General features: G+C 40.8%; 1 protein-coding gene across 2 annotated transcripts in view; it reads left to right on the top strand.

Annotated features, from left to right (window-relative positions):
- LMBR1 (limb development membrane protein 1) overlaps positions 1-26,942 on the top strand; it is a 187,529-nt gene that overhangs the window by 45,051 nt on the left and 115,536 nt on the right. For both annotated transcript variants that reach the window (XM_088450376.1, XM_088450377.1), the window contains exon 5: positions 13,043-13,146. In XM_088450376.1, the coding sequence (XP_088306502.1) occupies positions 13,043-13,146 (104 nt within the window). The remainder of the gene's footprint in view (positions 1-13,042; positions 13,147-26,942) is intronic.

Raw genomic sequence — 26,942 nt, 5'->3', positions numbered from 1 at the left:
AATCTGATTTTGTCGTCTTCTCAAAGGAATACAATTTAGGATGCTTTGTGAGACTGATGAAGATGTAATTAGTGATTTGAGCATTGTTTTGGTATAGAAGATCTTGATATGTGGGTTTAATTTAAACCATTTTAATGATTGGTTGTACATTTTATCCTCAACACATTTCACTATTTATACATTTTTATTTTTTTAATAATAGTGTTATTGTAACAAGTCTGAATCTGAATGTATATCTGACATCATTGTTCAACCTCCTGTAAATAAATTATATCGGAACGACAAATTGTGTAATATATGTCCAAATCGTGAGTGTCCACTCACGATGCGCATACCTGCGGGTCATACATCTCATCTTCAGATCTTGCCTACAGCAGGCAAGATCTGCCAATCTCGAACACGACGCACTGGAAATCGTTGGTCATATTGGACACTTTTTAGCACCATATCGGGTCCTGGAGTGCCGGAGAGAGTTAAAGGGAAATCGCTCATGATATCGCATCGTGAGCCAACGTCTAGTGTGTACGCACCTTTAGCCAGTTCCTTTTAGTTGCTGTGTGTATTAACGTCTGTTCCTTTGAAACATTTTTGTTTTCAATTTTATTTGGATATTGTAAATTGTTTAGCATAATTCCTAATGCTTGTTCATGGATTATCTATGTTTCGTGTAGAAGTGAATGAAACCTTGCGCACATAAAGTTTTTGATGGCAGAGATCCAATGTTGAACCTATGTAATGTTCAAGTTTCTCTTTAACTTGGTCATCCTGCATGTACTGCTACCCAGCTGCATTACAAGATAGCCTTTCCAGGTTAGGGCTGCGTCCACTATAGATTAAGAATTAAGATGGGGGGGGTGGGATTAGAGAGATGCTTACTGGCTACCAGCCCTGCACTGAAGAGTGTATGGTGGTGGAGGCAATATTGTGACCCTTGGAGGCTGGTTCAGAGTCAGTTGCATCTTTTCATGGCTGCAGATAGCGAGTTTTTGCATATCTCTGCATGAAGCTGTTTTGTCTTGTAGGAGTGTCAGGGTTGTATTCCAGCTGTCAATGGCTAATCAGAACGCAGCAGGACGTAGAATATGACCTTACATTGCCACAAAACCAGCTAGGGTGGAAAACATCAGACAGACTAATTGAATAATGTGCAAAAAATATCAATGTTTGCAAATAAACTATGTCCATGTCCCATTCATATTCTGGCCCCCAGCTGCCTGCACGCTGCTCCTCTGTTCATCATTTCTTTTATTTTTTTTAATTAAACAAAAGTAATTTGTCCATATTCTACGTGCAGTAATTACGTTCAAAATTTGTCCGCCAGATCTGAAACCAGGCCTATATTTCCTGGTAAGATTTTTTTTAAATTTTTAAATCAAATGTTGGTGTTGTCATCACATTGAGCCGGGGAATGTGCAGTGCTGAGAACTGTTCATTTTGCCACGCAGACTATAATAGCCCCAAAAACCAGCCTTGACTGCACACATAAGCTAGAAAGTTTTATATCTGAACTCATGAGAATTTAAAGAAACATTATTTATGAAATAACTGGACTTAATATCTGAAACAATGTAGTGTTTAAAGTGGAAGGATAGAAGTGCTCTCTCCTATATTACGGCAAAAACAGAATTTCATGGAAAGCATGAGTGCGGCAAATAGAATAGATATTCCTATATTTTTTTTTTCTCCTTTTTTCTTATGCACCTGTATGGGTGAGAGGTGGCCCCAGTGGATGGGCAGGGGTGTGGCCCCGGTGGTTGGGCAGGGGCATGGCCCCGGTGAATGAAATGGACTCGCAGGAAAAAGGCTAACAAATTGGAGAGGAGCCTGCGAAGATGAGTTCATTTTTTTTTCTCACCCCAGAAAAGAAAGCATTTAATAATCCATTACTGTACATAAAAGATTTTTTTTTAATTAATTTACTAGTATTGTGGCCCCGTCCTTGCCGGGTCGCTAGCTGTTGTCTTTCTCTCCTCTTCCCATTACTCCAGTGTTAAATGGAGCCCAAAGTATATTTCTGTGTTTTCTTTACAGTCAGTTATTTCTGTTGAAACTGTCCATTTTTATTTTTTTTTACATTTATTTCTTTATTTGAATGTACACCCATCAGCCATAACATTACAACCACTGACAGGCGAAGTGAATAACATTGATTATCTTGTTACTTGCCAAGGGGTAGGATATATTAAGCTGCTGTCAGTTCTTAAAGTTGATGTGTTGGAAGCAGAAAAAATTAGCAAGCGTAAGGATTTGAGCGACTTTGACAAGGGCCAAATTGTGATGGCTAGACGGCTGGGTCCAAACATTTCTAAAATGATAGGTGTTCCCTGTATGCAGTGATTATTACCTACCAAAAGTGGTCCATTGAAGGATAACCTGTAATGGGGTCAAGGACGCCCAAGGCTCATATATGTATGTGGGAAGCTAGCCTGTCTGGTCCTATCCTACAGGAGAGCTACTGTACCACAAATTAATGCTGGCTGTGATAGAAAAGTGTTAGAACACACAGTGCATCGTAGCTTGCTGTTAGCTGCAGACCAGTTAGAGTGCCCATGCACCTACAATAGGCATATGAACGTCAGAACTGGACCATGGAGCAGTGGAAGAAGGTGGCCTGGTCTTATGAATCACCTTTTCTTTTATATCATGTGGACAGCCGAGTGTGTCATTTACCTGGGGAAAAGATGATGCTAGAATGCACTATGGGAAGAAGGCCAGCCAGCGAAGGCAGTGTCATGCTTTGGGCAATGTTCTGCTGGGAAACCTTATGTCCTGCCATTCTTGCGGATGCTACTTTAACACATACCACCCACTGTACCTAAACATTGTTGCAGACCAAGTACAACCTTCCATGGCAACTCTATTCCCTGATGGCCGTGACCTCGTTCAGCAGGATAATGCACTCTCCCACACTGCAAAAATTGTTTGCACTGCAAAAATACACACGAAGGCTGATTGAAAAGTAATGAGACTGCCTCTGTTTTTCTGTCCCATAGGTAGACGTGGCAACGCTATGCTGGTTATTGTGAAGCTCATACATCGAAGTGGTTGGACTGCCGTGGTCGTCTTTTGTTTTGTCACAGGGAGTGGTAGATCTTCATACGTTTCGTCATGGCGGATGAGTAAGATGTGTCTGAGATTACGTTAGAGATGTGTGATTCAATTTTGTGTTAAACTTGGAAAAAGCTGAAATGAAACTCGTGAAATGTTACGACAAGCATATGGCGGAGAAACAATTAGCCGTGTTGCAGTATTTCGGTGGTGAAAGCATTTCAAAGAAGGTAATATGCGGCTGACTGATGAAGCACGTTCTGGGAGACTATCCACCGCGGTTACAGATGTCCACATTGCCAAAGCGGCGAAGATATTAGGCAAACTTTCTCCTTCGCTTGGCATCTCATTCCAACGGGTTCAGCATATTGTGATAAAGAAACTAAAAATGCATCGTGTGTGTGTGCCCAGAAATCTCACAGAAGAGCAGATTTGATAGTGAGAATCATGCAAGAACACCGTTTGAATGTCGAAGAGGATACCCGATTTCCTGACATCGATTGTGAAGTGTGAATCGTGGAGTCGTCATTTTGATCCGGAATTCAAATAGTCCAGTGTATGGAAAACACGCGAATTCGGCATGTAAAGTCATGCTTCTGCTGTTCTTTGATGTGCATGGTAAGATCTTTCAGCACTGTGTTACCCATGGACAGACAATGGTGACTACTATGCAAACGTCCTGAAAACCCATTTGCGTGGAGCCATGAGGAAGAAAAGACCACATTTGCTGAAGTAACTGTCTTGGAGCAAAAACCACTATGTCCAACCACATCTTGCTGCTGTTGAATTGGCAGTACTGACTGAAATTAATGGGACAGCACTGGAACACTCTCCATATAGCCCGGACTTAGCGCCCTGTGATTTCTGGGCATTCCCACCCCTGAAAAAATAACTGCGCGGAAAGAAGTTCTCAACAGACGATTAGTGTTCCCTCTAGCTCCGGCGGGAGGCAGGGCGCCGGAGCTAGAGAGGGCATGTCCGTGCGCGCGACCGAGAAGGGGGCGTGGTCAATGGAAAAGGGGGCGTGTCTATAAGACGCGTCCCCTTTTCGTCACTCTTGGGGGCGTGCCCGGCACTTACGGACACGCCGGGCAGCCCCCAAGCCCTGCAGACAGGGAGAATTAGATGCCGGGCGCATGTGCCCGGCGTCTATTCTCCGGCGGTGACCGGGTCACCGCATGTTTCTCCACCCGCGGGACACTGCGTCCCGCGGGTGAGAACGGCTCCCGCAGGCTGTTAGGGCAGGGCGCTTTTTGCCCTCCAGAAGGAGGGCAGGGCGCCGCGCCCCGCTAAAACAGCCTAGCGGGAACGCTAGACGATGACGTGAAAAATGTCACAGCTGCAACATTAAGTGATGTCACAAAACCGTCTACTGTACGTCTTTAACTCGTTGTTACAACGCTGCAAAAACTTTATTGAATGTGAAGGACGCTACTTTGAAAAAGAAATATATTCAGATCTTGTGGAGTCATCTGATTCTGAATGGAAAAAAATCAGTGTAATTTCTTTTCAGTAAGCCCTTCTGTATAAATATGTAAAAAATAAGTGATTAAAAAGTTCTGAAACTTTGACCTGGTGGTTAAGAGTAATTTGTGCAGTCATCCTGAGTGCCGCCTGACGGACTATAAATGGCTCCGATGCCCTCCGGATATAAATGATGTAGATAACCGCTGAGAACAGGTGACAGCACTCGGAGACTTGTAAAGTAAATAATATGTTTACATAAACTTCTCACATGACACCACATGTCATGTAAGGAGATCACATAAACGTATTATTTACTTTACAAGTCTACAAGTCTTGCCACCTGTTCTCAATGGTGTTTTCTCTTTCTCTTTCTCTCTTTATCTCTCGTCTGTTGGTAAAGTATATAGAATGCCACATACCAACTCCAATGGGCGATGCACTTTACACATTCCTTTATTTAGTGCTGTGTTTGACATCATTAATAAAGATTAAAATAAAGAATTTGAAATTTGTTTTGCTGCGTGTTGCAATAGAATATTGACACTTATTTCCTCCAAATTCTGAACCACCGGTAAAAGCAAATGAATCCTGAAAAATTGCAATCTGTAAATATGTTGTCTACATGCTGTATTTTTTATTCATACTGTTGTTTTCAACAATGTCCACTAGGTGGTGGTGAAGGAGCATGAATTGTATTTTTTTTTTTTTGTCTTTTGTAGCTCATTAATAAACATGAACTACGACATTCATTGTTTTATTTATTATTTTGTTGTCTTCGCCTGAAAGATGATCAGCAATATTTGCAATTTCAGTCAAAGGATTACTTTTTTTTTTTTTTCAATCTTTTTATGCAATATCACATTTTTTTTGGTGTATACTGCTCTGAGCCTGTCACAATGACCAACAAAGTAGCGCATATCATGGAGATATTACTGTATATAGATAATAAGGAAATATAAACTCATAGTAAATTTTTAAGCTGTAATGACCGTAAGAATGCTTTCATATGGCCTCTGTAAATTCCTGTGGGGAATTAGTACATAAATCTGTCCACCTTTTGAGATTCACCTTGTTCTAATGATGGCTTAACCAGGTTCCAAATCTCCATTATTGACTTAAATTTGTTTGGATTAGTTTAACTGAAAACAGCAGCAGCAGAATGACAAAAACATAATCCAGAGCCCTTTTTGTACTAGACGGACAATTATCTCAGGAGTAGTAAAGTCCTATAGTAGAAAGGAAATATTTTTTTTTTTTGCATGTCAAAATTCATGTTTTTAAATCAATAATGTTCTAATGAAGTTTTTTTTTTTTTTTAGCAGATCTACTGTATGACGTTTATTATGTGGCATAGATATAAGCTTATATTTAATATGCTGTGTGTACAGTGTTAAAATGTTCCCTCCACACCTCTGCTGTAATGTTTCTTCTTGAACAAGTCCTACTGGCTTTTATATCAGGAGCTCATTCAGACCCGCTCGCTAGATGCGTTCGCTCGCACCCAGCGTATGCAAATCCTGCACATGCCCAGCAAGGCAGGCAATCGCACGGCAAGGCATTAGCACGCCCACTATGTCGGCGTACGATCACCTAGTGTATGCAGACGCCCAGCAGCCATTCATAAACGCCCACTTGCGCATGTCATCTCCTGGAAGTGCTTGAAAACATTGGTACATCGAGCACCATCGGATGCGATCGCAGCGCTTGAGGTTGACTATACCCTGCCGCAAGCACTGCGATCACTTCTGTGTGAAATACAACCAGGTGACGTGTACTTTGACGCTGCCTGTTAATTATGCACGCCTCTGAAACGGCGTTAAGACGATCAGACATGCCTGCGTTCACACCTCCACTCCCCCGTTTCTAGTGGCCTGCTCCTGTTACCACCCACAAATGGCTTCACCTGTCACTCATTCAGCTGGGCTGTCTATTCTGGGCGAGCGAATACTTCTCGATCTTTCGCAGTGGTTCGCGCATTGCGATGCATGTGCACAATGCGAACCATCAGCAGCGAACTCAGCTCCTCAGTTCTAAGGATATTACTGACTGAAATTAGAGGCCGCCTAATACTGATTAATAATTGGAGCTGCTGGACAGGATAGTGGGTGGAATTGTCACACCGTAGCAGCTACCAATACTAAAGCTATCCTTGGTGAATGTTACTGCAGAAATCTAACAATAGTCGGCTGATAAAGTGAAAATCAAAGGGCTCAATATTGCGCAAATAAGCAGCCAGTACAAATTTACCCTGGAGTGTTCACTTTTCCTTTATCTGAGTGCCTTTATGCATTTTCTCACTTTTCCTTTATCTGAGTGCCTTTGTGCATTTTCTCACTTTTCCTTTATCTGAGTGCCTTTGTGCATTTTCTCACTTTTCCTTTATCTGAGTGCCTTTATGCATTTTCTCACTTTTCCTTTATCTGAGTGCCTTTATGCATTTTCTCACTTTTCCTTTATCTGAGTGCCTTTGTGCATTTTCTCACTTTTCCTTTATCTGAGTGCCTTTGTGCATTTTCTCACTTTTCCTTTATCTGAGTGCCTTTATGCATTTTCTCACTTTTCCTTTATCTGAGTGCTTTTATGCATTTTCTCACTTTTCCTTTATCTGAGTGCCTTTATGCATTTTCTCACTTTTCCTTTATCTGAGTGCCTTTATGCATTTTCTCACTTTTCCTTTATCTGAGTGCCTTTATGCATTTTCTCACTTTTCCTTTATCTGAGTGCCTTTATGCATTTTCTCACTTTTCCTTTATCTGAGTGCCTTTATGCATTTTCTCACTTTTCCTTTATCTGAGTGCCTTTATGCATTTTCTCACTTTTCCTTTATCTGAGTGCCTTTGTGCATTTTCTCACTTTTCCTTTATCTGAGTGCCTTTGTGCATTTTCTCACTTTTCCTTTATCTGAGTGCCTTTGTGCATTTTCTCACTTTTCCTTTATCTGAGTGCCTTTGTGCATTTTCTCACTTTTCCTTTATCTGAGTGCCTTTGTGCATTTTCTCACTTTTCCTTTATCTGAGTGCCTTTGTGCATTTTCTCACTTTTCCTTTATCTGAGTGCCTTTGTGCATTTTCTCACTTTTCCTTTATCTGAGTGCCTTTGTGCATTTTCTCACTTTTCCTTTATCTGAGTGCCTTTGTGCATTTTCTCACTTTTCCTTTATCTGAGTGCCTTTGTGCATTTTCTCACTTTTCCTTTATCTGAGTGCCTTTGTGCATTTTCTCACTTTTCCTTTATCTGAGTGCCTTTGTGCATTTTCTCACTTTTCCTTTATCTGAGTGCCTTTGTGCATTTTCTCACTTTTCCTTTATCTGAGTGCCTTTGTGCATTTTCTCACTTTTCCTTTATCTGAGTGCCTTTGTGCATTTTCTCACTTTTCCTTTATCTGAGTGCCTTTGTGCATTTTCTCACTTTTCCTTTATCTGAGTGCCTTTGTGCATTTTCTCACTTTTCCTTTATCTGAGTGCCTTTGTGCATTTTCTCACTTTTCTAATGTCCCATAAGCCAGCTGTTGTCCAGCATAACTGCTCTTCACTGTTGATAATGAGCCTCCATTCTCTTCTGGTTGTGGAGAAGGCCTTTACTTTCATGCTGCGTGGGCACTAATGGTTATCTACCAATTTGGAGTAGCTGTGGTAGCCCGGTGTCTTTATTCAGGTAATAATGGTTGTGCGACTGACACCAATTCCAATATAATCTGAACTTTCCACCCCAGCTGTTTCACCCCTGTCTGTCTGCCCCTCCCCTTTTAGAATGTAAGCTCTTACGAGCAGGGCCCTCTTCCCTCATGTGATTTTTCTTCCTTTGCTTATATTATCTACTGTATACTCCTTACAACAGCACCTAACTCTTGACACCCTGCTATTGTTGCAGCAGTGTTTATACGCCATGTACTTGTCTTGTACTGTATGTCACTGTTTTCTTGTTCTGTTCGACTGTTTCTGTACTTCGGTTTGTACTATGTACTGCGCTGCTGAACCCTTGTGGCGCCATATAAATAAAGGATAATAATAAGAACTCTGTTTGTTGCTATTTTCAAGGTCTACAAAAGTGTGGGGATTGGGATCCCTTGGCCCACTCGGTCCCTCATTGAAGCAAATGGATAAAGATAATCACCTCTCTGTGCAGGAACTTTAATAAGAGCTAGAATGCTCAGTAGTGTAATACAGATGTACAACAGATGCTTTTCTTTTAGTATCATGCTTGAAAAATTTGCAGGACTTATGCACCCCACAAGCGGCAGTGTTGACACCTTCTGCCACCAAGGAAGATGCTGACATCACCAGGGGAGGCACAGAGAAGGCAGCAGCAATAACATATCGTAAAACAATACAAAACTGAACATCAGCTGTACTTATTTTTTCTTTAGTATCATGCTCTCTGCTGGAAACCTCGTCAGGACATACGCACCGGCGGCACAAAGGGGAACGCGGACATCACCAGGGGAGGAGCAGAGATGGCGGCGGCAGCAATGACAGATTAACTCACTGGGTCAGCAGCTGAACCTCTGTTAGTAGCAACCCGGTCCTTGATCTAATGACTCTTTGGCACCACTCCTTACCTCCCCCTCCTGCCTAAACAAACTGTTCATACCTGGGGGTAATTTTACTAAAGTGAGAGTTTTTAGAAGTGAGTTTTAGAAGAGATGTTGCCCATAGCAACCAATCAGATTCTACTTAACATTTAACTAGCACATTCTAGAAGATAATAGAAGAGATGTTGCCCATAGCAACCAATCAGATTCTAGCTAAAACTCACTTCTAAAAACACTCACTTTAGTAAATTTACCCCCTGGTCTTAACTGCAGTCATCTCTAACTACTGGTTTATTTAAACTGACTTTATATGCATCTGCATACTGGACTTTAAATCGCCTAATAATCTCAGAAGATCCAAACATTTGGACTGTTTTTAACATTTCAGTGTGTGTTTATCACATACACTGTCGTTTCCCATCCTTTTTTTTAATTTATTTATCATTTAAATAAAATTTTTATACAATCTGATAAATGATCTTGGTATTCTAATTTTTGATCCCCTGATCCCTGTCATCCCCATTTTATTGATTTCCCCCCCCCCCTTCCCTTTCATTCTGTGTCTGTTTGTCCAATAGACCTATATTATATGAGCTAATTGGTATCATCCTAAATAAAAATAAACAAATACTTTTAATTGAACCCATTTTGCGACCATTATTTCCTCATTTATAACTATATTACATTATACACATAGGGTGAGCGCAGGCTACTATATTTTCTTCTGCTGGATTGTTTATGGCCGTCTGACCTAGCACTTGATAGTATTCAGCCATCTTCTCATCCATCAGTTTGGCAGGGGGCTCGGATGGATTAACATGTGGAATGTGCAACGCAGCACAGAGTATTTCTGGAACTGTGTGCAGATAGTTATTGTATGAGGGAAGTCCGGCCATGGGGCATATTCAGTTTGAGGCGAAAAGTCCAATCTCTGACTTTTCGCCTCAAATTGAATATGCCCCATGGTCATCAACGCCATTTTTCCAGGGGATAAAGTATCGGGCGCGTGCCTGCTTATCCCCGTATTCAATTAGGAACCGGCGAAAACTGGACCCGGCCGAAAGGTAAGTATCAAAGTCCTGTCAGTTTTTGGGGAAATTAGCCTGTCACCCCCCAAAATATGGTCTGACATGGGGGATCAGTATGGGTACCCCTGATTTGGCCTGCTGAAGGTAATTGGGTGTTTTAAACAGCTGCGGCATTAATGTGTCTTTGAAGAAGTGGTGAAGAATAGCATTTAGTTTTTTTTTTTTGTTTTTTTCTTAAATAACTAGTCCCATCAAATTTGGGGTACATAAAAATGGGCGCAAGCATATTTTTAAGTCCCTAAAATGATTTTTACAAATTTTTCAAAAATCCACCTGCCGCAACACCTGCATTCTAGAAAACACCTGCCGCATACTTTGGAAAAACCCCCACTGAATCAATCTCGCTAGTTTTTAAGTTTGTCCCCCAATTTTTTATTTTTTTGCCCCCAAAGTGAAACCACTTGTCCTATGCTTATTTAAAAAAAAAAAAAATTGGAAACAGATTACTTAAAGGGGATATTCCTAAGGCTGCAGGGTAATTTTTTTAATGATACACCCCAAAACCCCAATTCTGCACTTTTTTCCGCCACCTATGCAGTGGTGAAAACTTATTCCCGTTTTTTACAAAGACTTTTCGCACCTGCTAAAAGTCTTTGAAATTGAACATGGGGATAAGTGAAACTGGTGAAAATGGTACAAGGTGCGGGGAGGGGGAGGTTAGGTTTAGGCACTAGGGGGGAGAGGTTAGGTTCAGGCATCGGGGAGGGAATGGTAAGGGTTAGACTTTTTGCCTCTAATTGAATATGGCCCCACATGTGACAAGGGCAGTATCATTATAGAAGGGTGGGAATGGGCTTAAGCAGGAAACAGAGGTAGCTAATGTAAGGACCCGGTTAGGCTCCTATCTCACTACAGCATGAAGACTGTGTTGTCATACACACGGCTAACAGAAAGCATGTTTTGGGGGGGGTTTCGGTGCTGTCCCCAATCTGTCTTTGAGATTGCAGCAAAATGCTTAGTGTCTGTGTGCTGTCCTGCTAGTTCCCAGCCCACACTGATGCATGTGCGATAAGAACAGTGAACACATTCAGTTTAGTATTTCCATTAAAGTACATGTCAGAGATACATTGCATAAATAAAAAAGGTTCTTAACCTGGTTAACTTTTTTTTTTGTTTAATCTTTTAACCCTAACTTTAGTATTGCTATTTAGCTGACTACCATCTTGCTCTGGTTTGTATGACACACAGTAATTTATCACATGCATTTTACAAAGTGACTTTCAGCACTGTACACTTCAAATGAATCAACCGAGAAATGAGTCTGTGACTGTAAATCATGGGTGACCTCCAGTATTCAATGTACATATAATATTAAATAATTTTTATTATAACTTTTTTTATTTATTCTATTCATGGATCCAATTTCCCCCTCGGGACACTGTGTCTGTTGTGTGTTTTGAGCTGCAACTAGAGGTGGAGTAAAATTGTTAAATCTGTTGTAAAATCATAAAAAAAACTTACAATTGGGACAAATTTGTCACATCTACCAACGCATAACTAGATATTTGTGGGCTCCATAATAACCATTTATAAGGCCCCCATGCATTGTTGATCTGGAGTATGTAGGGCCCACTTGGAAAACCCATGGTGGGGAAGTTTCTAGCCAAAATTGGGCGGTTAGCTCTCAACAGCGCTTAAATAAAAAATATGCAGTTACATTATTTATGTACAGTAACGTATGCAAAAGTAAGAGTCACAAGTCGCATCAATGTACAACATCCCACTTATCCCATGTTACACGCTTAGCAAAATGTATCTCCACCCACCCAATTTCCTAAAGTAGATCCTTTGGGCCATATTCAATTTTCGCCTGTTTTTTGAGAAAAGTTCGCCTAAAAAAAATTAGCCAAATTCAATTCCTGGACAATTTCGCCTAAGCGGAAACTCGATGCGTTGAATTCGCCAAAAAAGATTCTCCAGTCAATAGCAGGTGAAAAGAAGTGCAATATCTTTATTTTGGGGTGCAAATGTGGGGAAACGATTCGGAACCCTTGGGACAGCCCCCCAAAGGACAAATCTGCAAAGAAAACAAAACCTAAGAACACCCCAAAAAAGAGAAGTCATTTTTGGGGTGAAAATTTAAAAAGTGGGGGGATAAACATAAAAAGTAGCGAAATAGACTTCTTGGGGGTCCCCAAGTATGGGTCAGGTGTTTTTGGGATTGCAGGTGCATGCAGCAGGTGGATTTTTCATGTTTTTAAAAAGTTCACTTTAGAGACACAAAAATATGCTTGCACCCATTTTCAAGTGCCCCAAATTTGACGGGATTACTTATTTTCACCAAAAAATACAGCTTTATTCCATTCTTCACCACTTTTACAAAGACTCTAATAGCAAGCAATTTGCACAACTTAAGTACCCAAAATAGTCTTATTAGGGCTATTAGTACACATCTATATTGATTCCCTATGTTAATGTATCTCTTTCTGGGGTACAGACTGATTTCCCAAATTCTTTCAGTACTTTTCGCCTGTTCCGCATTCGACTATTTCCATTTTCGCCTGTTTTGCAATTGAATTAGGCGAACAGTGGGAACGAGCACGGAATAAATTCTCCTCTGAAACAGGCAAATGAAGCGAAAAGTCGGACAGGTGAAAACTTTGCCTCTAATTGAATTCCCCTATTTGTGTTGGATCCATTCCTTACAGCGCATGTAAAGGTTCACTACAGCTGGCCAGAAGAAGTTATTTCTAGATTGATCAGTTTTGCAGCACCCTGGTACATAAAAACAAAAGGGGTTTTGGAGCAGGAGCTTAACTTAAAAAGGAAGGTACGAGAATCGTGCATCTTCCCCTTGTAGAAGTGTGTTTCTATCCACTTTGGATGGACTTTTAATTTGCCTGTTGCATACCACTTCATCTGATATTTTTCTTTCATACAGTAATAACAACTGTTTTTGAAATTTCAGGGCTGTGGAACCTCGTTTCCCTTTTCTCCAATCTGAGTCTTTTCATGTTGATGCCATTTGCATTCTTCTTTCTCGAATCTGAAGGCTTCGCAGGATTAAAAAAGGTAATTATTTATTTCAAATTTACTTATGTAGCACCACCACATTCTGTTGCCGCATTACAATTGAGAGCAAACCTTTAATAAAACAATAGTAGGTAATATAGACAGATAAAAGGTCAAGAGGGCCCTGCTCGCAAGCTTACAATCTATAGTGTATTTATATTTAACAGAATGTAGTGCGGGATGCCGATGGTCCAAATACATGTGCCGGCTCCAGAATCACGACCCCGGCATCCCAAAAGTAAGTATCAGGAGTTAGGGGGGGAAGGTTAGGTATAGGGTGCGGGGAGGGGGGAAGTTATTTTTAGGCACTAGGGGGAAGAGGTTAGGTTCAGGCACCGGGGAGGTAAGTGTTAGCGTTAGAGTACTTAGCTAATGGTGTCAGGATGCCTCTGTCTGTATTCTGACTGGCAGCATCCCGACCGCCGGGTTCCCATATCCAACCCATATTTAACCTAAGTATGCATATAGCATGGCATTCATAACCTTTTTCTATTTTATGACTAATTTATTAATTTGAGAAAAGTGTGCATTCTGTGGTCCAAAATAAAATCCATTATATCCTAATTTGTTTATTTAAAAACATTTAGTTTTTGTCTAGGTTTTATTTAGCATTTCTAAGAGGACATAATAGTGTTCAGCTAAAAGGCAGATGTCTAGACATACTGCATACAGAGCTTATTAGCATAGCTGTCCTAATGCAGGAGGCTGATATTAGCTTCCATGAGATGATCAGCCATTAACTAAAACTCAAAACAATTGTTTTGGTAGCAGCAATTAAACGAAAATCCAAACTGTTCATTTGCATAATTATATATTGCTGTCCTGGGCATTTCCTGAAGGTCAGAGCTAGGTTTTGGTGTACTTGTTGTGTTTCTTTCTCCCTCTGTTCAGTGCTACATTAATTATACAGGACCACTGACACTGAGTTGCAGTGCATCAGCAGACAGCATAAGGTCACTGAATTACAATTGGGGTGGTTGTTTATAGTCTTACTACCCTTCTCGAGTAGTCTAAAATGCTACATAGAAACATGTCTGACTGGTAATAGTCATTATTACCTCCTCTGTGTGTGTGTGTGTGTGTGTGTGTACCTCATCAGCTAAATTGGGTCTATGAGGCCAGCCAGAATACTATGAGCTATAGCACTGAGCTCTGAATAAAACTTTCTGGAACATGCTGTGGCATACAGGTTATCCAGGATCCATGTCTCTCTGAAAATAGAGACCAGTATTATGGTGCATACACACGATCAGATTTTTCCTTCAGATATGAACGATAACGATTTAAAAATCGTTCAGTCGTTCATATCTGAAGGAAAATCGTTCATATCTGACATGCCTGAACGATGGACGATCAACGATACGCGTTCCCGTTTGTCAGATAACGATATCTGACATCTGATGGGTTTGCAGTCAGACTTGGACGATTCCATTCATTTTAATGCAGTCAAAAATCGTTCAATCGTTCAAATCGTTCAAATCGTTCAAAACTTTGGTAAAATCGTTCAAATCGTTCAGATCGTTTAATCGTTCAATCGTTCAATCGTTCATCTGACAAATCTGACCGTGTGTACGCTCCATTAATCGTAACTTTCACATATTTTTGTCAATGTCACTAATAGCTGTTTTATGTAACTCAATGTGTATTATCCTATATTACATAACAATAGGAAATACAAAACACCTGCACCATAAGCACTGGAATCTAACATATATTTTTTTTTTATTATTTTTTTTTTAACAACTTTTATTTAAGTTTTCAAAACTACAAATGCAAGCAGCAATGGGTGTCAATAAATAAAAACAGCAGCGGACAAATAGTATCGAAATATGGGTTGCAAAAAATATATTGAACATTGTGACGTGTTGATAATCCCAAAGTATACTTTAGAGAGGAGGTGCCCAATGATTGCATTGACTCTAACCCCGAGGATCCCGATCCTATTTCTTGATTTTAATATAAATTTAAATGCTGTAATTAATTGCTAATTTCACTTCTTATTTGTTTTTTGTTTTTTTTTAAATTGAGTATTTTTTATTGAAAATGTTTTTCAATTGAACAATACAATATAACAATAAAACAAACAAAACAGCAAGTTATCACACATCAAAATCATAAAACATATTCGTCATGAATATAGAACACCTAATATAAATAACATATTTGCAAACTGCAGAGCATAGCAGAGAAAAATAAAAACAAAATTGACAGCATCTATAAAGATATTATATAAGTGTATGAAAAAAAAAAAGAGAATACTAGACTCAGTCCAGAATAGAATAAAAATTATCTAGTACAGAATATACAATATATATTGTACGGTAGAGCAGTAACACTTAAATGTTAGGGCACATAATGTAGAAACCTCCATTCCCAATATGCATTAGATAATCCTATATAAACAGGATTGAGCAAAATCCAACCATAGTCTTACTCCCAATCAATAAACATAATATAACATTTAGAGTCTAGGTAAAGTATGTTGATCCATCGGCAACTTGGCATATGTAGATTGTAACCATCTCTGCCAAATTCGGTCAAACTTGGATTCAGCTTTACGAGTAGTATATAAATACACCTCATGAGATATTGTGTTATTAACTCGAGCAACCCACGTTTGAAACTCAGGACCCGTAGTAGCCATCCACGCTCTCGCTTATACATACTTTGGCCAAGGTACATAAATTAAGGATGTATTGTCTAGTGTATCAAAAACATCCTCTGCCAAAGTACCAAGAGTACAGACTGCCGGAGTCCAAGCACATTGGGGTATATTTGATGAAGCAGTCGCTCCAATTACCTGGCCCCGGAAACTGTGCACCTTTTGGGCAGGACCAAAGGAGATGCTAAATGGTCCCTTGGGAACACCCACATTTAGGACAAATATCATCAGCACACCCCCCAAATTGATGGAGACGTACTGGGGTGAGGTAAGTCCTGTGTAGTATAAATAATTGAATTTGCTGGAATCTAATAACCACTGTTGATTCTCTTGGACTACCAAGGGCCAGAGACCAGTATTCATCACACATTGGGCCAACCTCCACCTACCACTTTTGTTTAAAGCCGCATATCCACTTGTAGATATAAATGAGCGATTGAATGATTACTACATCGTAATCGTTTAATCGGTCATTAATCGTCCATAAATCGTGCAGTTTAATGTCAGAAACGACCAGCGATGCGCACTCCCGCTGGTCGTTTCTGACATCAATCATCATCTTAACATGACGGTCAATCTGCCGATAACAACAGATTGGCCATGTTCAAGGATGAGGGAGGATGTCTGCCCTGAACGACATATCGTTCAGTGTAGGCACTACAGGGGATGAGGAACGACTGTATGATTACGATGTTGTAAACGTACTGTCGTTCCACTATCTGCTAGTAGATACGCGGCTTTAGACTTGGAAGGTTAGATGAATGGTGAGCATTCATAATAAAGGAGTAAAGTCATGAGAGAGCTCTACGAGCGTTTAAGGACAATAGGAACAACTTGAGCACAGAATCCTGTAACATCAGAAATGCACTTGCAAATTGTGCATTTAAAGCTTGTCTAAGCTATAAATATCTGAAGAATAGTGTATGGGGAAGACTGAATTCACTACGTAGTTGGGTAAATGATTTTAGAACATTATCGTCATAGACCTGTCTCAACACCGTTATTCCTCTGCTAACCCATACTGCTTCCGCCTCTAAAGATGATAGGTCTGTTAAGCTTTAGCATTCCATAAGGGAGTATCGGGGTCAATATCTGTGAAACCCAGGAGTTTATTGACCGGCACCCATATTTTAACAGCTTGTAAAAGTAGCTTGGGTCCCAGTCTATATTCCTTATTGGCCAATATGGCCTGCAAGGGTGTATGTCTCGGCGTTGCCTGAGCTATTAGCAAAGTGTGATGGGCACTTACTGAGGTATCTTGCAGCCAAAGCCTCAAGTGTGATAGATAAGCCGCATAGTTGTAAAACTGAAAATGCGGCAATGCCAGACCTCCATCAGATTTGCCTCTAGTAAGAGTATTGCAACTAAATCGAGCTAGTTTATTTTCACTTCTTCTTATTTCTAGTATTCATATTTTAAACGGTAATTCTACAAATCCACCGCTGAACTCGTTTTACCTTTCAAGTACAAGCACTGAGGGTACCAAAGTTAAAGCTGTATTTTGAGGGGATGTAGTTATTATCCCGGCTATCGGGATACTGGCGCTCAGAATGCCGACACAGGTCAGAGTCCCGGAGCCGCCATCCCGACAGTAAGTAATGGGGTTAGGCTGTGGGGGGGGGGAGAGGGCTAGGTTTAGGCTACGGGGGGCGGAAGGGTTAGATTTAGGCTGCAGGGAGGGGTAGGGTAATATACTTACCTCCATCTGTCGGGATGCCGGAGTTGGGATTCTAACCACTGGGATCCTGAGCGCCGGCATCCCATACCCAACCCATTTTGAGCTTTCTGACATTGGGTATGACAGCGGACTTGTAACTTGAAAAGTTAAAGGAAATGGTCGGCTTTATTAGAAGTATTCCTAGTTAGATAATAGCAAAATTGTGTTTTGCCTGCACCCGGCTGCTTCATTTTCTACACTGACATCCTCCTTTAGTGTTATTGCCATATTTGGGATACTAATCTCTTATTCAGTTTCTTCTTTTGATGGGAAGCTGCACTGTGTGGCATGCTCTGAATTTGGGGCATACAGTGTGGCATAGAATCAATTTGGGCCCTACAGTGTGGCTTACTATGGATTTGGGCCCTACAGTGTGGCTTACTATGGATTTGGGCCCTACTGTGTGGCTTACTATGGATTTGGACCCTACTGTGTGGCCTACTATATATTTGGACCATTCTGTGTGGCTTACTATGGGTTTGGGTCCTACTGTGTGGCATACTTTGAATTGGGGTTCTACAGTGTGGCCTACTATGAAATTGGGGCCATACGGTGTGGCATAATACAAATTGGGTGCACTCCTACATGACCTGTTTTAAATTGGGAGCAGACATGAGCATGTGTCAGCAACTGATGACCACTGAAGAGGTTTGTGTGGTGGTCTGAATGATTGTGGGGTATTGAAGTGGCATGTGTAGTGTTCATTCCAGCACCCTGCACCTGTCACAACCCGTGCAGTTCCTCTTTCCTGCCTGGGGTGTCGCTCTCTGCTCTGGTGCTTCTAGCACACTCAGCTGATGCAACACATTGCTTAGATACAGAGACCATAGTGTGCTAGAAGCACCAGAGCAGAGAGCGACACCCCAGGCAGGAAAGTGGAACTGCAGTGATTGTGACAGGTGCAGAATGAACACTAATATGTGGTGGTTTATACAAGATTCATATAATTTGGTCTCAGACAATGGTCTGGCGCCCAAACCTTTTAAGAGACTCCTAGATTTAACAAAAAATTGTCAAGTCTTGTTTTATATGGCAGTAACATTTCTTGCTTACAAAGTTCTTTCTCAGTTGGCAATAACTACGACAGTCTTTTCTCCCCTCAAAACTGTTAGGTTTATTAAGATCAAAGTTGCAGACAAAATAAGAATAAACTGCGCTCAAAATTCCTATTGTAGTATGCCACTATTGTGTAAAAAGGAGATAAATTTTAGCACCTGAGCTGCGTCTAATAAAAGACACACCTCCCGGTCTGTGTCCTATCGGTGCTGTATCCTCTGCCTGGGGAAGAAGTGTCACCGGTTTTGATGTTAAGGTCTCCGCCGGGCACCTCCTTCAGCTTAAGAGACACTTTCCTCTTCCCTCACGTTGCGGATGCTTTGTCCTCTTTGTCCCGTCTCTGGAGGATATTCTCCTGTACGATGTGTCTCTCGTCTGGCGCGTGACTTGATCCCATATAGTTGGGAATAGAGTCGGGTAGTGGTTCTAATTGTAGTGAAGATGTAGTATATCTCCAACGTGTTTCAGCCCTCCTTTAGAATGTAAGCTCTCACGAGCAGAGCCCTCGTCCCTCACGTGCTTCTCCTCTCCCTACTTATAGTATCATTTACTGCTGTATCTGGCAAGTAAAACCAGCCACTGGTGGTATTCAATCTTTGATTGTTCTCAATAAAATTTTGAATATAATACACTATGAAGGATCCTATTTGCTTTATTTGAGGCTGTTAAAGGTGAGGAAGAAACTACAGACCCTGAAAGGCATCTTACATGCAACAATCATGCATTTTGTGAGTAGGACCAAATACACCTCTTTCTGGTATTATGCATTTTTTGAGTTTTTATTTTAATTAAAACATAATAATTTTTTTGCTTGTTTTCAACACATATATATATATTTTCTTGGCATTTTTAGAGTTTCAATTTAGCAATTAAGCCTTGGTGAAAAAAAATCCACTTTATTGTGCTGCTGTGATATTAAAGAAGTAAATTAGTGGTTTTCTATACCATACTTTGAGTCATCTTTCTCTGACCTGCGCTGTAAACATGTAATTTCTGACTAACGTGTCCCTTCTCCCGAGGCACCTATAATGACCTTTAGACTAATGCGCTTGATTATGAGTATTGGATTTCTGCCATATGACATAGGAAACAGACTGAACAGAATTCTCTGTTTAGTTTCTAATTAAATGTGTGCATTAATGTAAGTGGACATTTCGGCCTTCAGGGGGTTGTCTATGGGCTTTTAAAGGTCTGAAGTAGCTTTTTTTTTCACAAACTTGCAATAGCTGCTTTTATAGCCTCCATCACCTCTTTATCCCCTTTCTTTTTACAGTAACTAGGAAGCAATAGTAAAATCCAGGAATTATATTAGAAAATGTGGTAAGCATCAAGGTCCCTTCGGTGATGTGGAATGTTTGCCATCTCAGAAGTAGTTTGTGATCTTTTGGGCTGTACACAATGTGTAAGATTGGACTAGGTAGACCTGTCAGTATACACGACTAAAACTCAACCAAAGACTTTCTATATGTTCTTGGAAATGTCACCCCATTTGTGACTCTAGTAAATGTAATCTCATTCCCGACTTACAATTTTCTATCTCTTTTGACTTTGTCTTATATCATGTCTGATCGTAAGCTTAGTAATGGAGCATACACACGGTCAGATTTGTCAGACTTGTCAGATTTGTCAGATGAACGATTGAACGATTTGAACGATTTTACCGAAGTTTTGAACGATTTGAACGATTGAACGATTTTTGACTGCATTAAAATGAATGGAATCGTCCAAGTCTGACTGCAAACACATCAGATGTCAGAAATCGTTATCTGACCATCGGGAACGCGCATCGTTGATTGTCCATCGTTCAGGCATGTCGGATATGAACGATTTTCCTTCAGATATGAACGACTGAACGATTTTTAAATCGTTATCGTTCATATCTGAAGGAAAAATCTGACCGTGTGTATGCACCATAAGCCATGGATTTTTTGAAACAACATATGATAGACCACTTGTATAAATTTCTGAATGCAGCCACCCAATAAGGACCACAAAGGTTGTATATTGTAAATGAACAGGTGTTTATGTCAACATAAGGTGTGGTGTGTTTTTGTATCTCGGGTGCTGGAGGAGGGTATAGCAATAATCTTGGTTATATCCTGATAAAATGTGTCTGTGGCTAGACTGTCCCTTACTCTCCTAAAAGAAGAGCTATACAGTGTTCTGGGACTGTACACTGTAAAGTCATTTAGCAGAGTTACACTGTGAAAGAAAACCCCCATCTATCTATACATGTGCTGTTGCCCAAGACCTGGGACACAGAGGTCCTGGTATATATGTGCGAGTGAATACAATACCACTTCCAGCATGGGGATCGCTAGATGTCCAGCCCGTGCACTGACTGGATATCCCCGCAGTGTGTAACTGTTCAAGGAGGACGCGCGTTTCGCCCAAGAGAGGGCTTGTTCACCTCATCCAACTTGATTGCAAAATTATACTATAATTTGATACATGTCATTATGTACAGTTAGGATACCATGTGATATGCTTACAATGCGGTCTCGATGTATGTATATAACATATGAATTGTCTCTCTATTGAATAATGTTAAAATACACAAACACGCAATATTTACTGTATATATAATCAGGTGATATTCTTGTTATACTAAGTATCCATGTGCAACAAATAAAGTTTGCTGATGCATTACTTTTTTTGAAAGTCATTATTTAACAATAAAATGCACTGTATATTCAACTAGTCCTACAAAGATATATTGCTTGGACCAGGTATATTGCAAATTTCCCTATAAAAAACTACAGCCATACATTACCTGAGTTGCCCAATCTTGTTTGATCTTGGAAGCCAAACAGTAATTGGCCTGATTAGTACCTAGTGGGAGACCTCTAGGGAATACCAGGTGCTGTAGGTGAAAATATTTACCTGGGATTGTTTTTGCACAAGGTCAAGCATTATAAATATATCCTTATACCCATCTACAGTATCAATAAATTATATCAAGTTTCATTGTGTGTACTGTATAATTTATTAACAATTCGCCACCAGACTTCACTATATTCATGAAGTCTGATTGTTACAGGTGTTGCATTCATATCATATGGTTTCTATGACTTAACTGTATGGTACTATACTATTTTATTGATGTCAAATAAAAGTTACATTTTAAATACATAATAATTTTTTCACAAGAGTGCCCCAGACAACAGCTTTACTTTTTCTTCTTTGCTCTTTAATATGTATATATATTGGGCTTTGGGAGCACCACCAACAACAATTGATTATAGAAATTATACTATTAATGTCGGATGGTTGGTATACATTATTGAATCTACCTTCAGTTCTGTGCAGAATTCCCCCCCCCCCTTTTTTCTTGTTGACTGTCCTAATAATTGTCTCAACGTCAATTAATAAAATGATCAACCGTTTACTCACATAGTGAGCTGTAAGAAGTCCACGACGGTGGATGAATTGCTTTGTTACCCTCTTCAATATATCATCCACTTTGCATGTTTCACCACCCTATGCCACTGGCAGCTTTATTACCCGGATAGAGCCACGCAATAGCCAGGAACTTGCCCGCCAGCCGGCCTCAGTATCCAGTACCCGGCATAGAGCGAGTCCGACTAGGATATATAGTCATCTGACCGTAAGCACTCTGTGCGCTAAATCACTCATCTCTCAGGAGCACCGCAGTGTGCAGCCGGACTCTGCACTAGGTCACCTGGTATTGTCCTTGAGCAGCCGGCTGCGGTAACCGCAAATGGAGTTAATCTAGCTTCTGATAATGGGAAACTCCTGGCTATCATTCAAGAACCTCTGGTTATGGGAATCACAGACAGGTGACAATTCAGTGCACCCGGTTAAGGAACACAGCCCGGTGACTGTCACTGTAACCGTTTGGGGACTATTGTACAGTCTGTATAAACTTATTAACACCTTCCAGTATCTATAAGGATTATTAGTGATTGCTGCTGGCTCATGCAAGGACTTTGGCTGCTATATTTTTCTCTAAACACAATATATTTGTATGAACCTTTCCTGGTCACCTATAGCTTATATAAAATACAGGCTTAAATTAAGCTGCATATTTATACTAATATCTATGAAAGTTTTAATTATATTGTTTCACTCCCAGAAAGCAGTTTCATTGTGGTAGTCGCAGTGAGATTATTATAATTATGGTTTTGTATATGTAAACATTTTATTTGTTGTATTTAACATGTGTTTTTAATAAAATTGTTAATGCTATATTGGCTTTTATAGATAGTTTTGTAAGATATATCAGTGCAGTTAATTGTCAGTTTGTGAGGTTGGCAGTCGCCTCTTTTTCACTGCTGCAGACATACCTCGATACTCTGTGCACAATCAGGTGCTTGGTGAATATTCATTTATTAAAATGTGTCTGTGACACAGGTTCTGACTCAGCATGGAACGCACGAATGCAGACGCACCCGTCCGCTGCGAGCATATGCTAATAAATGCATATGCACGCAGAATAAGCAGCCGCCTAGCAAAACACAATACCTCCCACTTCCCTTTAACGTGCGTTCTGTTATACCACGCAAGACAGCGGTAACATCGAACACATTAGCATATTAGTGGTTGACCTGACTCCAAGCAGGATGTGTGCCACTTCCTGCGTTCAACTAGACCTCAGGCTACGGCTGTCGCCGCAGGGGCTTAATTATGCACGCCCCTAAAACGCCGTTCAAACGCACAGGCACGCCTGAGTTTGCCCGTAAACCCCCACAAAACGGCACTTCCTGTCAATCACTTTTCTCTGGGTTGCCTCTGCAAACGTAGTACTCATTGCAATAGCTAGTTTGCGCACTGTGATGCATGCGCAGAGGTGAAACATCGGCCAAGTGCGTGCATTCTCTCCTGTGTGTTCTTTGCTGAATCAGGCCCACAGTGCTGTGGCTAGGTTGTCCCTAGACAGCAGGTAAAGGAAGAATGGATTGATTAGTTATTTAACTGTTTAAGAAAATTTAAGACAAAGTATTACAGAATTATGGAGGTTAATTGGTATTATTCAGTAATATGCACTAGAGAAATTATTTACAGCAGTCAACAGAAATGCTTGCAAACCTGTAGATGATCATGGATAAGCAGAAAATATCTCTTCATGTGGACTAAATTTAGGAGAAAAACATGGTATTGTCCCTCATACTCAGACTCTCTGGTGCACCTCATAAATGTACTACAGGGGTGTGTTACCCAATTAGTTAGTACTACAGAGGTGTGTTACCCAGTTGTTAGTTTAAGATAGGCGGATTTAGAGTTTGCAAGCACTGCAGTGCAACTATTTTTAATTTTTTTGGCTTCTTGTTTCAACCCTTTTCATGAATTCTTGGCTATTATATTCTTTTCAGGTTAAAAATGTGTTGCAAATGTATTAGAGCAATAACCAATAAAATGTTTGTTTTTGCAAAAAAATACTGTCCCCAATACCCCTCAAAAATACAGCACATAATGAAAAGTGGTGCAAGATGGAATTGCCCTTGGGACCTCCCACCCACCCTTATGTTGTATATTAAAAAGGACATGTACAGTTTAACAAACCAAGCAATTCAGAGACCGGTACTGCCACTTTTGTGGCTGAAGTGCTTGGCTTGTTTGGGCCCCCACAAAACAAGCTAGCAATAGCCTTAAGGCTAAGACTTATGCCCACTGGAATCCACAAATGCAGGTCTTTGTACTTAAACGTAATTGGTGGGAAAGGTCCTCCTCATGTAATTTGTAGTGCATTTTATGAACGTACTCTTTTTCCACATTTTGAGGAATTAGCCGCCTATGCTGATCGCTCAGAAGGTTCCCGGCTGTACTGAAAACTCCGTGTACACACTGGAGGGTGGGCAGCTTAAGTGCACCAAAGCGAGTTTGTACAAGGGCCTCCAAAATTGCCTTTTTTTCACTCCAAGTAGTCAAAGGGACTGTCTAATATGCTTATTTGTACACAGTCATTAAAATACTCCTACACCATTCTATGGATGGTGACCATATCAGATTGAGTCATTTGTAGAGGTGTTACTAATTTTTGGGCAATTCTTTGACTCTCCTCATTACCAGTGGGTCTCTTGGGAAAGCTCATTTTTTTTCCTGGTAGCAGTTGCAGGAGAAAATGAAGGAGACGTCATCGTGTCATGTGCCACTTGAGCTGACAACTTGCTCACAAGGAGCTCTTTGCAAGATTAAGCTCTTTAAGATCTGTGTCAGTTGGAAAGAAAGATATGGTGTACGACTTAAACCTAGGATCAAGCATCGTCTAAAAAAATGTAGTGATTACATTTCAAGATGTTGACAACCCTATGATCCGGTCGAAGCAAACAAATAACTTGATCAACAAGTCCAACATACTTGGCAGAATTGCTTCGTTTCATCTCCTTCAGTTTGTCGAGCTGCTTCTCCGTTAGTCTAATTAAGGGAATCGCCTGACTCAAGTCTAAATTCACTTCATAGGTTACTACTTCGAATGGTTTCAGCACCTTGCATAACATGAAAAGCATTCTCCGCTGTGAAGGACTAGGGGCCTGATTCAGCAAGGATCGCAGTTGCTAATACGCACGCAATTGGCACATTTGTTGTGTACTGCCCATGTGTATGCATCGCAGTGCATGTCGGTGAACCAGTCACTGTGATTGCAGTAACTACGCAGACCCATCCCAGAGTGATTGACAGGAAGTGCCATTTGTGGATGGTGATGGGGAGTGGGCGGCGAAACGCAGATATGCCAGTGCATTTGAATGCCGTTGCATGGGCATGCATAAATTATCCACTGCAATGCCTTACGTAGCTTGAAGACTCATAGTGTGTGCTGAAGTTATCAATTTCTGAGTAATGTCAGACCTTGTGTAAGAGTGCGTGAGGCTGCGACGGTACTAGATTGTAGTGATGTTTTCGCAGTCTTGCTAAACATGGATGTGTGTAACGTAAAGTGAGTGTCCTTATGTAGTGCTGCGGCGGCATAGCGATCGCAGTGAATTAAGCACACTATCGCAGTTAAACAGCTGCGATCACAGGGGTATGCAGTCAGGAAGCTGACAGTCTAAATGCCGGCTTCCCGACTCTGCAATCCCGACAGGGGACTAATGATAGGCGTAAAAATCCTGATGCCTATGCCAGGAGCCTGACACCCGGCATATCAAACGAAGGTAAGCCGGACAGTGGGCATGGTCAGCCGTGGGGGGGAGGGTTAGGTTAGGGGCTCCAGGGGGGGGGCATAGGGTTAGGCACCCCCCTGGAGGGTTAGGCTAGGGGAAGGGGGGTTATCGTTAGGCACTCCCGGGGGGAGGTTAGGGTTAGGCACCCCCGGGAGGAGGTTAGGGTTAGGGACACCCCCGTGGGGGTTAGGTACAGACTGCAGGGACGGGGGAGTTAGGTTTAGGCACTTATGGGATGGGGCGGTTAGGGTTAGGCACTGGCGGGGGGGATTAGGCACCCCAAAGGGAGGGTTACGGGGGGGTTAGTATACTTACCCATCGGGATCTTCACTGGTGCGATCTACCGGTGTCGGGATTTGAACTGCCGGACATAGGTCCGGTGGTCATTCATACCGATTCCCTTGCAGGTGCTGCAATCTTCTACATGCATATTAAAAAGTTAAGAATGCGCTAATGTACTGAATGTAAACTTTTTTATTTACATTGTTGATGTTTCACACTGCTGCTACATTATTTTAAATTCCATTCAGTACATTAGCGCTTTCTTAACCTTTTTATATGTTTATTATTTAAATTATTGTTTAAAAAGAAAGCTGCTTATATACAGGTGCGCTGAGTTTTATTTTGGATTTTAATCTTCTACATGCAGTTGCAGAATAGCGTAAATATCCCAAAATGTTTCATGCCACATACAGCATCTCCTCCACACGCCTGTCATTTAAAAAAAAAAAAAATCGACCACCAAGTTGATTATGTGCACATAATCAACTTGGGACATGTTAAAATTCACCCAATTGTAAAGCTCTCACAATATTTGTTGCATTATCAGAAATTACAAATCCTGAGGAGAGTCCAATCTGGGTAAGCCATTTTGCTATGACATCCCTTAGTTTTTCTAACAGGTTGACATCGATATGCCTCTTATCGAAACCGCTGATTCAGAGAGTAGCCTGCTTGGGAATGAGTTGGTGTCGTTTTGTTAGATGTTGCTGTTCCTGCTGCTGAAGGCAGCAGTCTTGTAATCCTTTGTTTAACCTGTACCGCTTGTCCGTATATCTATATTTAAGTGGATAGTGGGTACAATGACATTTTGTAGGCCAATATTTAGTTGTTTTTTTTAACGTCCTGGTACAGGAAAGGAATTGCTTCTCTGGTAAAATGGAACTGAGATAGAATTTGCTAGCGGGGACACAGGACCTAAATTAACTGTCTAAAACCAGATGCATTATTGCTGATATTG

The sequence above is a fragment of the Taudactylus pleione genome, unplaced genomic scaffold (genome assembly GCF_031769625.1).
Source record: "Taudactylus pleione unplaced genomic scaffold, aTauple2 ptg000517l, whole genome shotgun sequence".
NCBI lineage: Eukaryota > Metazoa > Chordata > Amphibia > Anura > Myobatrachidae > Taudactylus > Taudactylus pleione.
Note: the sequence above shows the minus strand (reverse complement) of the source record. Positions and strands in the feature narration are given on the sequence as shown.